The sequence below is a fragment of the Chenopodium quinoa genome, unplaced genomic scaffold (assembly GCF_001683475.1).
Source record: "Chenopodium quinoa cultivar QQ74 unplaced genomic scaffold, ASM168347v1, whole genome shotgun sequence".
Classification (NCBI taxonomy): domain Eukaryota; kingdom Viridiplantae; phylum Streptophyta; class Magnoliopsida; order Caryophyllales; family Amaranthaceae; genus Chenopodium; species Chenopodium quinoa.
In genome coordinates, this window is record NW_018743199.1 from 3,999,791 (window position 1) to 4,012,913 (window position 13,123).

Genomic DNA, 13,123 nt, shown 5'->3' on the forward strand with positions numbered 1-13,123 from the left:
TTATTATTATTATTATTTCAATTATTATTGTTATTATTATTATTATTATTATTATTATTTATTGATTATTATTATTATTATTATTATTATTATTATTTATTGATTATTATTATTATTATTTATTACTTATTGATTATTATTATTATTATTGTTGTTGTTGTTGTTGTTGTTGTTGTTGTTGTCGTTGTAATAAGAGCTTAAAAGAATGAAATTTGACTTTATATCATTAGCAATATCATTAAATGTAAATTAAGAGCAGAGCTGAACTGAACTGAACTAAATTTCAACAGAAGAGAATAGACCCTTAGTATAATAATTTTTTTTTTCAAAATCAAAATTTCAAAGATCTTGAATCATCCACTGACAGACTGACAAGGTGTAATTTTCCAATTTCCATCTACCCTTTTTAAATGGCCAACCTCCCCTCTTCCTACTCTCCTTATTATCCATAACTGAAAACTGAAAAATATCAGCAACTAGCATAATTATATAAATTCAATTCTTAAAAAAAAAAATATATATATATATACACATATATATATTCTTTACAAAACTTTATTCTTCTTCCTCCTTTTTCACTTTCCAATAATTGAATTTTAAATTACCAAAAAAATAAAGTCAATAGAAAAACCCTGATTAAAAAAAAAAAACTACTCAATATTGTTTCTTGAAGGTTGAAGTAGCTCGCAATTATCAGGTATTTCATTCTCTCTCCTAAACTTAATCTTTCGCTATTTTCTTCAATTGAGTTCACTGATTTCTACATTTGGGGTTTTTTTTAATAATTTTTTTTTTGGGTATTTTTTTTGGGGTTTAGTTTATATGAAGTATGGTGAATCGGTGATCTCTTCAAAATAGCAAATTGAAGTATCTGGGTGTGACCATTCCAGTAAATGCTACTTAGTAATCAACAATTTCTGCTTGGATTCTTGGATTTCTCACATATTTGCATGCATGGGGTGAGTCACTCTTCCCTCAATTTTAATTTGTCAAAGAATTGGAATCATTTACTGTTCTTTTTTTTAAAATTCCAATCTAATACCCTTTTGGTTGATTGTTCTAATTCTTTATGTAAATTGAATTGGTATGATTATTTGTTGAGTCGTTGGATAAAATGAAGGATTCAATTTAGTTGAACTTATTGACTGTTTCTTGATTTTTATCATTACTATTTGGTGGGGTCGGATGTCAATTAGCTTAGTTGGTTATAGTTTGAGAGTATTACACGGACCTTGGATCGAATCTCGTGTACATCACTGCCGTGGCGATGTTTATACTCCATAACTAGTACTGTACTACGTACTGTGGAGTAGAAGATTTGCTATGGAGGCCATCTATACCTTTTGACTTCAAATAAACCTGCCTTAGTTGTGCCCCATTTATAGTGTTGTCTAGATTTTTTCGGGGTTAGGGTACTTAATAAGTGTTAAGAGTAACAAGTTTAAAAAAGTTTCTAAATTTAGTTCTGTTTAAGATACTACAGCTCATAAACCATTCGTTCAACTGTAGTAAGCTACAGCTGTGTACCCTTTATTAGTATTTTTGTGGAAACAATGTTGTTGTTCTCTTTACCTTGTTTTAAAAAGATGCCTTAATAGTATTAGTGAAGTTGCTTGCTCTTTGGATTGGAATCTAGTCTTGCCTTGTTTTGTGAGGTAACTTGTGACAGATGATTGAGAGACATTAGCCTTTTTCTTGTGAATATGTTGTTTCTAAAATTTCGAGAAGCTTAATTCTATTTTTCGCGCCCCCTTTCTCTCTCTCTCTCCTTTACACTCTTTGCCACTCTATATTTCTTTGTTGTGTGTGCCTATTGGCACAAGACATGAATTCAAGATGTTGTTTGATGATTGAAATCGACAATTGTGTTGAGAGAAAGCGTTGCTGTTCATTTTTACAACTTTCCCTTGCTTATTTTGGCGCTCTTGCTTGTCTCATGATCGAAAAGATAAAAAATGTCTGCAGGAACCTTTTCAATGTAAGGGCTTCCAATTTTTCTCTTGAGTGTTTCATATAATTTCTGCTAGTAGTTAAGTTTTGAAAAGCGGTTTGGATATTAGGCATAATATGTATGTGGTAGGATAAGATAACTACTTGCTCTTTTTTATGGTGCTGAAGGTGCTAAGCTCTGCTTAACTTTTCTGGTTTCTGATGTTTGTATAGCATGCAGTGCTAGAAGAAAATTTAGTTGGGGAGTACTTTTTGACAACAGTAGCTTGTGCACACATTGATGTAGACATATTTGTTGTTGTGTGTAGAACGAAATTGAAGTCCGAAAATTGGATAGTAGCTATTTTGATATATCGAGTTATGCTCTTCCAAACCTTTGATTTTAGCTTCACCCATGTCTGAGTTATTTGCTCTTAGTACTGCTCATTTATGCATAATATAAACTTTATGTGTATTGAGACCTTTATGATAGTTACTTCATAGTCCATATCTTCTTAAAAAGTTTTCAACGTTTTATGCTACTTGCTTAATTGGCCCATTTGGCTATTTATAATTTGTTTTGCCCACCTTATAAGATTTAGATTCGGTTTAAGATCAGTTTTAATAAGTAAAAGTCAATTGTAATCAATCAAAATCAGATTTCATTATCACTAATCAGTTTGATCAGTAAGTAAATATAAGGGTTTGTTCTTTTGAATTCTCCCTAAAATTTACCCGGTTAAACACTCTGTTGAATACACAAAACTTGTGTATCTGTTTGCTTGCATAGCTGTATAGTATTTTCTTCAGATCATAAAACGGTAGCTCGGTGCTTTCTCATAGGTTTCTCTGAGCTCACAACATAAGATAGCATGGGTTATGTGTATGTAAACATTGGCTTGGAACAGCCCCCCAACACTAGTACATTATGCTGACAGGTCTTTCTAGAATATGTTGTACAACAAGAATCATTTGTTAATGCGGCTTCAACAGGCACATTCTAGCATGGATGAGAATAGGCTCCTAACAGGTTTTTCTTATGTAAATGCATAGTGGTGGTCAGTGACAATGATGTTTCATATGAAAATAGTAACCCATCTTTTTATTATTTTCGATGTATATGAAGGCTTTTTGTATATCATCTTGAGTTATTCTAATGTAATATATGCTTGTTCCCTTCCACTCTTTTAGTAATACTCCCTCCATGTTTAAATAAATGAAACGTTTTGACTTTCACGGACTTTAAAGGTTAGTTATGAGTTGAGGAGATAGAAAAGAGTAAGGGATTTTGTGAGAATCATTAGTTTGTAGAATGTTATTAAAAAATAGAGAGAATATTATTAAATAACAAAGAGAAATAACTTTTAAAAAAAAGGAAACGTTTCATTTATTTCAACACGACTAGAAAAGGAAAACGTTTATAACTAACGTTTAACGTTTACCTTTTCTGGCCGTGTTTAAATACGTGCTTCACTTTTCATTTCCGGCCGTTTTTAAATACTTGCTTCACTTTCTATTTTCGGACGTTTTTAGATACATGCTCCATTTCCTTGTTTGGAAAGCTTTTATAGTATTTAATTCAATTCTCTGAACTAGTGGACCCAACATAAATCATATTTTATTTATATAATATTATGTCTCTTCCAATTCTCTCAACTACTTTTGCTTTTTATAACTTTTTAATCTTCCACTTGCCCCTGTACAAGCAAGTATTTAAAAACAGGAGGTGTATCACTTTTTTTTTGTTTTTTTTTTTTGGGTGGACAAGTCCATATGACAATTCATGTTAGCCAACCCCAAATCATTCTGCAACCAAAGCTTTGCTTTGGTGATAGTTTATGGAAGTGTTCTTAGGCTTCTTCTTATCGATATTGTTATTTCATAATGATTGATCAATATGCAGTATTTTAATAATACTTTCACCTCCCACCCCCACCCCCATGAAAATTGTTATTGTTTTTGAGTGCTCACTACTCTGTGATCGCCATAAGCATTAGATAGCTCTAAGAATGTGATGTGAATGGTTGAACTTTTCCCTTGTAACGTGAAGAAATTAACATTTTTTTTTTACCTCAAAACTCAGCAAAATATGGGTTTGAGTGTATATGGAACATAGGCTTAGATTGTTTTGTTGATGTAGTCTATATATAACTCCATCATTTATGGTTGAATGTTGAGAGGGTGGTACTAATCATTTTAAAAATGCCTGATTTTGCAACAGAGCAGTGGTTGTCTTGGATGCTGTACCAGGCCCCAACTAATAATCGCTGTGGATGAGCCATCAAAAGGATTGAAAATACAAGGCCGATCCGTAAAGAAATCAAGCTTACCAGTCGAAATTTGGAGCAGCTCGTATGAAATGGACAATAGTGCAGTTCAGTCACAGAGAAGCATTTCATCTATGAGTGCCTCTAATCAGAACCTTGATCCCCATGGTGGCGGTAGAAGCACAAGCAATCCTTCTGAATTTGTAAATAATGGCAAGTTTCCTTCCTCTTTATTCCAACCCAACTCTCCCAGCTGGTATTCCTGCTTAATTTTCCCTATAATTAACCAGGATTTCCCCCTCCCCATCTCCAGTGCCTAAAAGAAATGGATAATGTATTATTATTACCATGTAACACTTGGAAGTGGTTATACTGATTCTTGGAGATGTCTATTTATAGTTCATCCAGTTATTTGGGCAGAGAAACAGACCTCAAAGGCAACAGTTTGTGCATGTGTCTCCTTTTTTTAATTATTATTTTATTATTATTTTCTTTGTTACTGTTGTTTATGCTGGAGTATGTGGATCTACTAATTAATAATTGATGATTGGGTGTGACTGCTATAATAATTATTCAAAGTACTATTTTCTCTTCTTTCATTTCTATGTGATTATGCATAGGATTATAATCATTTGAAAGATATCCCTTTGACTGAATTCTTATACGAAGTATCCAAGAAATTTAGATTTACTTGTAGATTGAAAATCTGTTGGATGCAGGCCTACTTCTCTGGAACCAAATGAGGCAGCAGTGGGTTGGTGATAGAAAGTCTCGTAACCAGCCAAAAATGCGTGAACCCAGATTAAGGTATGGAAATTTGTATTTCTTAAGGTTGCCTAACATAGATTTATTGAACTGCAGAATCTATGTGGTTAATTACTTCACTGATTGAATCCTGATTTACACAGAATGAAAATTCGAGTTAGTAGGTTACTTGAGGTTTATTCAAAGGGTGTTCCAGATGATGTTTTTCAGGAATCATTTATCAAAACATGATATATGATAGGTTGTTGTGTTTGTTGGTTAGAAATAGGAAAACTAAAGCCTTGGGAAAAAAAAATTGTTTGGGGGTGCTCTCGTTATGAATTCCCTCTGAGTAGAATGAGTTGGCTTACAGATCTTTTTGGTGATAACTGAAGAAGCTGTTGAAGTGGAATCAATCTGCCAGACTTCATGCTCTAGGCTCGTTAACAGAAAGTCTTCTAGGGCTTAGGTTTAACTCCTTTCACTTCTCAATATTTTAGGTGTTCAAGCTGCAATCCTAAAGGTCTGTCTACAAGTAGTTGACTTATGTGTGTTGATCGGATAGGTTATGCTAGGATGTTCTCTAGTGTAGGTAAATTTGTGTCTTGTGTTTTGACTACCTGGAGACAATTGAGCTTAGGCTCTTTTCTTTTGTTGTTATATTGTTTAGTCAATATATATAAGCCATTGGCTAGTAGTTCTGATCTTGTTTGATGCTCTCTTTTTCTCCCTGCTGGGTTGTTTTACTGCTGCTCCTATGAAATTGAGCAAAATGCTGTACTGTGCAGTTGGAATGCTACATACGAGACTCTGCTTGGGACAAATAAGCCTTTTCCTCAACCCATCCCTCTGCCTGTAAGTATATACTCGGTACTTAACATAAGCTGTTATTTGTTTTTTCCCGTATATTTCATTTTTCCCCCTATTTAAAACTATAGTCTCATCTTTGGTTTAGTTTGCCCCGTATAATTATAATAGGCCACTTCCAATAGTATAATGTTATAATTTGAACTTTCTCATATCAAATTTATTGATGTCCTTAACTAAGGATTCCGAATAATATACATTGCTACGAACTGTAATTTTTAGTAGTTGCGGATGCCTACTCTTTATAAAGAAGACCTCAATTTGATTAGGACTAAAGAAGCAGTAGTTGTAATTGTTTACCAACGTTTGGTTGCTGTTTTTTTGTAGGAAATGGTTGATTTTCTCGTTGATGTCTGGGAACAAGAAGGCTTGTATGATTGAGCTATACCAAAATCTTGAAAACCGATGATTCTTCCTTTTAGCAACCACTCGGATTTTGTAAAGGTTTGGTGCCAGAAGATGATTAGTAGCAAAGCTAAAATGATCGCATCTAGAGCACGATTAATCCTCAGAACTCATCTGTTTTCCTATCAAGTCAAAAACTTTCCAATCTGATAAAATTCTAGCTTTGATTTTTAATTTCCTGCCATCAAGTTAATTTAATCTGCATGATTAGTAGGTAATCGATATCATTGACTTGAGTCGTCTTTTTTCATGATCTAATGTGCAGAAAAATGATTGAATTAGCGTATTTGATGGAAATTTGTGGGAATCTATTTTTTATCCTTGCAATCATAGAGAAACATGTTTTGCAGAACATAAAATTTCAATTTTATTGGTTTGTAAAGACACAGGACACCTTGTTATCATGAAAAAATATTCTATAAGTGGTTTCATGCCTAATTTTGCTACCATTTCACCAGTTTTGCTATCTTGTCCCTGATTATACTCCGTAACTTGCTGTAAGGACTCGTTAATGGTGATGAATTACACCTCTTCCTCCTGAAAATGCCCATTGTCGTCTCAAACAAATGCTGATTATCCCAACGCCCTCGTTTTAAGAAAAAAATCTTCTTAATACACGAAAGTCTATTAAGATTGTAATCTAAGTTAATACTCGGTAACATAGTCGTATGAGCGATATGTTACCCGGATGTGTTAGGCACAAATGCACTGGTACATCCACATTCAATGTAGCTAAGTTGGAGATCTTTCAAAGAAGCAACAAAGTACCATAATGTACTACGATGTATGCTATTAAAAAAAAATGTACTACGATGTATAGATCTGACCATATAATACAAATTCTACCATTAGTTTTAGAGATATTTTAATGGCTGTTTGGCATATGCTGGAAATTTGTTTCCTCCGCATATATTCGAGATTTTTACATGAATGACGCAAAGATTATGAATAGAGAAAGGTTAGGTCGGTGTTTTTTTTTTTGTGAATAGGCGCCTGGTGGTCCAATTTTTTTCTCCGTTTTATAATACTTAGTACCATTTTTATAGTGAGAATTAAAGATATTACTGATTAAAACTATGAATTAGTAAGTGTGAAAAGAAACATGGCAAGTACGGAGTATAAAGAAACAAAGAAGTGTATACTGTAATCTTCTGCTTCTTATCTCACAATTTGTGTATTAATGTTTTTATTTATTTAATGTTATGTGAACTCGGTCCATTACTCTATTCTCTATATGTGGGTTATACTTGATATTTTCAACCAAAATTTATTTACATAATTATCCATTGTGGCTTTTAACAATCGTACAAGCTTGTACATAATCCAATTAACATACCCATTTTGCTATTGTACTTATTGAGTGATTTCGATCTGAATATAATTACAATACAGATTTTATAACACTCTGTTTATTTGACCCCATTAAAGTATAATTAAAGTGTTGAATAAGTGTAAATTCTTTTTTTTTTTTTTTAATTGCTTTATTGGTTTGGTAGGGAAAGGGGGGATGGAGAGTGCTTCATTACATGTTGGAGGTGTAGGTAACAAAAAATAGTTGATATTTGACACCACTATGAATTTTGCATTCAAGGGGTTACTATTACCTATATTTACAACAAGTGGGTGGTCTTAGCTTCAGTCTACCACTGAAATTGCTGGTTTCATCTCATGTTTTATGCAGTTCTCTATAATTGATTGATGCCCAACTGTAACTGCTATGATTGATAATCAATGTGTTGCGAAAAGTGGAGGCCGAAGGTAAGTTTCAATTTATTCACAAGTTATCTTAAATTAATAATAATAATAATAATAATACAATTCTGAAAAGTGGTCGGAATTTCTCCTAAAATAGAAGTACAAACAGAAGTATCTCATAAAGTGAAGTTATGGTATGTATCATGTAAGACATTATGACCATAAATAAAAATAGGCACTTTTTAACTTAACTACAAAAGGAGAAAACCGTGAGAAATATGGTCATAATAAATGAATGAAATTGAGTGACGTATAGTGGGGCAATTTGTTCCCTTACGATTGTGGAAGTGTTCAAAGCTTCGGCCCACAACCCATTCATATGCTCGAGAATGGAGGGTAGATAAGATTCTTACAAATTTTAATGTCAAAACTTAATATTCTCGACAATGAGAGAAAGTCTCGATTTCTTTGGTGTGAAGATGTATTAGTTTTTATGACAACTTGCATCCCCTTCCAAGAGTTCCAACACCCATTATAATGTATTTGAAGGTATACGTGGGTGTAGTACGATCTCAATTTGTTTCATTTTTTTTTGTCAAACTCGTAATTGTGAAAAATGTTTAGTGTGTCTATAATAAATTCGTAATTCTAACAGTCTGTATGTATTGAATCACTTACAATAAGGGATATTTTAGTTTCCATCTCAAGAATTGTAACTGATGGTAGACTAGAAAACGTGACCTTAACGTTATAAGGTGAAACTCCTACTAACTACATCAAATATTACTTTAGTATATGTATAAAACACATAATATATTATGTGCCCGACGTGGATAGTTAGTTCAAGGACCAACTATCTCCGTGACTAATGGATGCAAATACTAGCCAATTTTTCAATAATGTACATACAGATTTGATAAAATCGAATAAGCCGTTTTTATAAGTAGGGGTGTACAAAAATTGGTCCGGACCTGAAACCGGACCTGAACCGACCTGAACCGGACCGGACCTGTTGATTCAGGTCCGGTCCCGGTTCTTAAAAATCCAGGTTCCCGGTCCCGGTCCGGACCCGGTCCAAACCCGGGGTTTTTTAGGTCCGGACCTGAAACCCGGGAAAATCGTAATTAAAAAAAAAAAAAGAAAACCAAACTCTGAAAAATTGAAACTGACGTTAAAACTTCTCTTTCATATTTTTAAGTTCTAACCCTAACTCCCTAAGCCCTAACTGATTCTCTCAGCCTCCCTCAATCTCAACTTCTCAACGCGGCTGTCCCAACTCGCTCCGGCCACCGCCCACTGCCGACACCTCCCTCATTCTCTCAGGCGATGCACACCGATAATATCTGGTAAGTATTTGCTTATAATTTTGGTATTTTTAATTCGAAATAATAAATTTAAGTGTGAGAATTTATATGTTTATTCTTGTTTCAAATTTTCAATTGCTTTTAATGATTGTTTGATGTTTGCATGTTGAATTTCTTATTTTTAGTTCATCTCTTTCGAATTTCTGTTTTTTTTTTGGTTTTTTTGAGTTTAGGGTTCATAAGAATTAAGAAGTTTAGGGTTTAGGGTTCAAGTGCGAAATTTAGTTCGAAATTTTGTGTTTATTATGATTATTAAGATTAATTTAGTGCGAAAATTTGTGTTTATTCCTAAAGTATAAGTTATTCAAGGTAATATATGTCTCCACTTGAATTTGTCTTGATGATGAGAAATACAAAAAAAAATCCATCATTATCTCAATCAATATTTCTGTATAATACAGAAAACTGCTAAGTATGTACTCTATTGTATATTTGTATGCATTATTAGTATCTGTGTTTGAATGTTATATGTGGCAATTCAATTTCACATTGTATTATGAATAGTTGAATATATACCATAATACCAACCTGCAAATTGATCCAACATAATGCGGCACAACTTAGTAACTTACTACTTCGTAATAAATTTTGATCGTTGAGAAATTTTTTGGATGAGTAGTGAACTAGTGATTCATTATATTAATCATTGTTTGGTTTTCTAATGAATAATGAATGGACTTGCACTTATTAAACTAACTCATACTCCGTATCATATACGCTATTTACCTGGTATTGATATTTCTAATGTGTATATATGGACACTTTTTAAGCTAACTTATACTTTAAAATTTGTGTTTATTCCTGCTAGGCTGCTAAAAGTATGGACTCAGATTATTAAGATTAAATAAGTTGGCTAACCTGTGTGTAGTTCAGGGGTTCTTATTTTTGTTTTTATTCTTGCAGGGAGTGAAGGAAGTCAAGGAACCACGGATTCTTATTCTTGCAATGTAAGTTGCTCTTAAATTTTTTTATAAAATGGTATGTGTATATAATTCTTACTTTAAAATTACTTATATTGTAGATGGAGAGCTCTCAATCCAAACGGTCTGCTTCTTTTTCTGAACAAACGTCACAACTGTTTCGGGGTTTTCTGATGTCCTGCGGGAGAGTTACAATTCCGAGACTGGAACCGGACGCCTGTACCTGCAAAACAACGGAGACTCCTGGTGGTGGGAGCTCCGCCTCCAACGGTCAAGTTAGTACTTGATTAAGGAGTAATTAATGCGGAAATTAAAGTGATTGGGTCTCTCTAGGTGAGAGTGTTTAATGTGAGTTTTTAGCGTAATCTGCTTCGTTAGCGTGATCAGCCTATTATCTCTGTAATCCGTGTAATCCCCCCTTAATGAGGATTAAGGGAGGTATTTATAACCTTGGGAAACGTGCCAATCCTAGGTTTAGGTTAACCTAGGGCTGATTGGGCTTCCCTCGGAAGTTGGGCCTGGGTGGCCGGTTTCTCCATTAGGCATGGAGTATGCCACGTGTCATGACATAATAGGTCCAAGGTGGACGAATAAGCGCGTGCCACGTGGCAAGCCCTGACAGTTCCAACTGGGGGACACTTGGCAGGACCTGATTGGCCCACGTGGCGCATTCCGATTGGTGGGAGCAAAATCCCCTAATCAACAGCCACTTTCTGAAAAGGATATGGAAGAATTGCAATCTACTTTGCCTCCTGATAAGAAGCTAAAAGCGGGGCGGGAATATATATGGAACAGAAAAAGTAAGAGGAAAGCTGAGTATTGGAAATATTACTTAGAGTACGTCGAGAATGGAAAACTACGAGCTGAATGTAAGTTCTGTCCTTAAACTTTTGCTGCTGATGGTAATCTTAATGGTTCAAAAAATGTTAAAAACCATGCAGAATCATGTCTCGGTAATCCTATTAATATAGAAAAAGAAAAGGGCAAAGAAAAGCAAACTAAATTGTATTTTGATCAAGAACATGAGAGTAGTGAATTAAAGTGTGGGAGTAGGATTATTAACTTGAATGATGTTAGAGAGGCATTGATTCACATGATTATTGTTGATGAGTTACCATTTAAGCATGTGGAAAAACCCGGTTTTAGGCACTTTGTGCAAGTTGCATGTCCACAATTTCACATTCCATCTCGTGTTACCATTGCTCGTGATTGTTTAAAGTTGTATTATAGTGAAAAAGAGAAATTGAGAGAAATGTTTAAGACATGTCAAAGAATTTCTGTGACCACTGATACTTGGACTTCAATACAAAGAATTAATTATATGTGTCTTACAGCTCATTTCATTGATAATGACTGGAAATTGAATAAAAAGATCATAAATTTTTGTCCAATTTCTAGTCATAAAGGAGAGGCTATTGGAAAAGCAGTTGAGGCATGTTTAGAGTATTGGGGTATTGATGATAAACTTTTTACTGTCACTGTTGATAATGCTTCTTCAAATGATGTTGCTTGTGCACACTTGAGTAGAATGGTTAGAAGAACAGGATGTATAAATGATGGAAAAAAATCTTCATGTTAGATGCATTGCTCATATCATTAATTTAATTGTGTGGGATGGTATTAGAGAACATGGTGTGTGCATTGATAGAGTTAGAAATGCTGTGAAATATGTTAAGAATTCCCCTGCAAGAATACTTAGATTCAAAGATCTTGTGCAAAAAGCAAACATAGATTCAAAATCTTCTTTATCCTTTGATGTCCCCACTCGTTGGAACTCCACATACATAATGTTGGAAACGGCTTTGAAGTTTCGACGTGTTTTTAGTGGGTTATCTCTTCCTGATGGAGAGGATTTGAATGACAATGAAAGGCCTCCCGAACCCGAAGATTGGGAAAAAGTGGAGAGGTTGGTTTTGTTTCTAGAGGGGTTTTATCTGTTAACTAAACGAATTTCTGATTCCCATTATGTGACAGCTAATAAAGGTTTAGGAGAAATTGCTTCTATGTATGATATGTTGAATAATTGGGAACAAAGTGAGGACTTGAATTTTCAAGCTATGGCCATTGCAATGAAAAAAAAGTTTGATAAGTATTGGGGGGATGTGGATAAGATGAATAAGTTCATTTGTTGCTCTTCTTCTCGACCCTCACTCTAAGATGGTCATTGTTGAATTGACACTAACGAATATGCATGGACCGGAAAAGGGTACAAAACTTGCTAATGATGTGAAGGAGTTCGCTTACTCTTTATTTGAGGAATATAGAAAAATGTATGCTACTTCTAATATTCCAGATTGTGGAGATAATATGTCAATGGATATTGATAATAGTAAAGGAGTGGGTTCCGATTATGTGAGGAAACTAAAAGAAAGAGCAAAACGATTGAAGGGGACAAGTGGGTATGCGATAAGTGAGTTGGATAGGTACTTAAATGATCAATTAGGGCCGGAGGAGGAAGAACAAGATGCATTGACATGGTGGGGTAAGAATGGTCAGCGTTATGTGATTCTTAATCGCATGGCACGTGACATACTAGCCATCCCATTGTCGATCGTTGCATCGGAATCTGCTTTTAGTACGGGAGGTCGTACTCTAGATCCATTTCGGAGTTCTTTAACTCCTAAGGTAATGCATCGTTATCTTTTTATTTTATAAAATCAAGTTTGTTTATATCTTAATATGACTTTGTTTATACATATTTGTGTAATATTTTTGTATTGAAGATGGTTCAAGCGTTACTTTGCACACAAGATTGGCTTAGAGCTAAGGAAGTGCCAATTGTTGATGTGGAAGAAAATTTGAAAGAGTTAGAGGAAATAGAGAAAGGTAGTAATAATTTTATGTATTTGAAATTTTGTTACACCAAATTTATTATTTCATTGTTATCAATCATTAATATATTCTATATTGTATTTTATTTAGAGGTGCAACG

At 34.0% G+C, this 13,123-nt stretch overlaps 1 protein-coding gene and 1 long non-coding RNA gene across 6 annotated transcripts; both read left to right on the top strand.

Moving 5' to 3' along the window:
- Positions 1-453: 453 nt before the first annotated feature.
- Positions 454-6,666, top strand: LOC110733585. Of its 5 annotated transcripts, XM_021913648.1 has the most exons (6): positions 454-697; positions 818-959; positions 4,151-4,409; positions 4,916-5,003; positions 5,729-5,795; positions 6,135-6,391. In XM_021913648.1, exons 2-6 carry the CDS (start codon positions 894-896, stop codon positions 6,186-6,188), a joined length of 534 nt encoding a protein of 177 aa, XP_021769340.1. In that variant the 5' UTR covers positions 454-697; positions 818-893; the 3' UTR covers positions 6,189-6,391. The 5 variants fall into 5 exon arrangements, with proteins under 5 accessions (XP_021769340.1, XP_021769344.1, XP_021769343.1 ...); XM_021913652.1 differs by lacking the exon at positions 818-959 and having other exon boundaries at positions 458-697; XM_021913651.1 differs by lacking the exon at positions 454-697 and having other exon boundaries at positions 821-959; positions 4,156-4,409.
- A 2,501-nt stretch (positions 6,667-9,167) lies between these two features.
- On the top strand, positions 9,168-10,334 carry LOC110733586. The gene is made up of 3 exons (XR_002513654.1): positions 9,168-9,253; positions 10,175-10,218; positions 10,293-10,334. It is a non-coding gene; the product is annotated as an uncharacterized LOC110733586 (long non-coding RNA).
- The last annotated feature ends 2,789 nt before the right edge of the window (positions 10,335-13,123 follow it).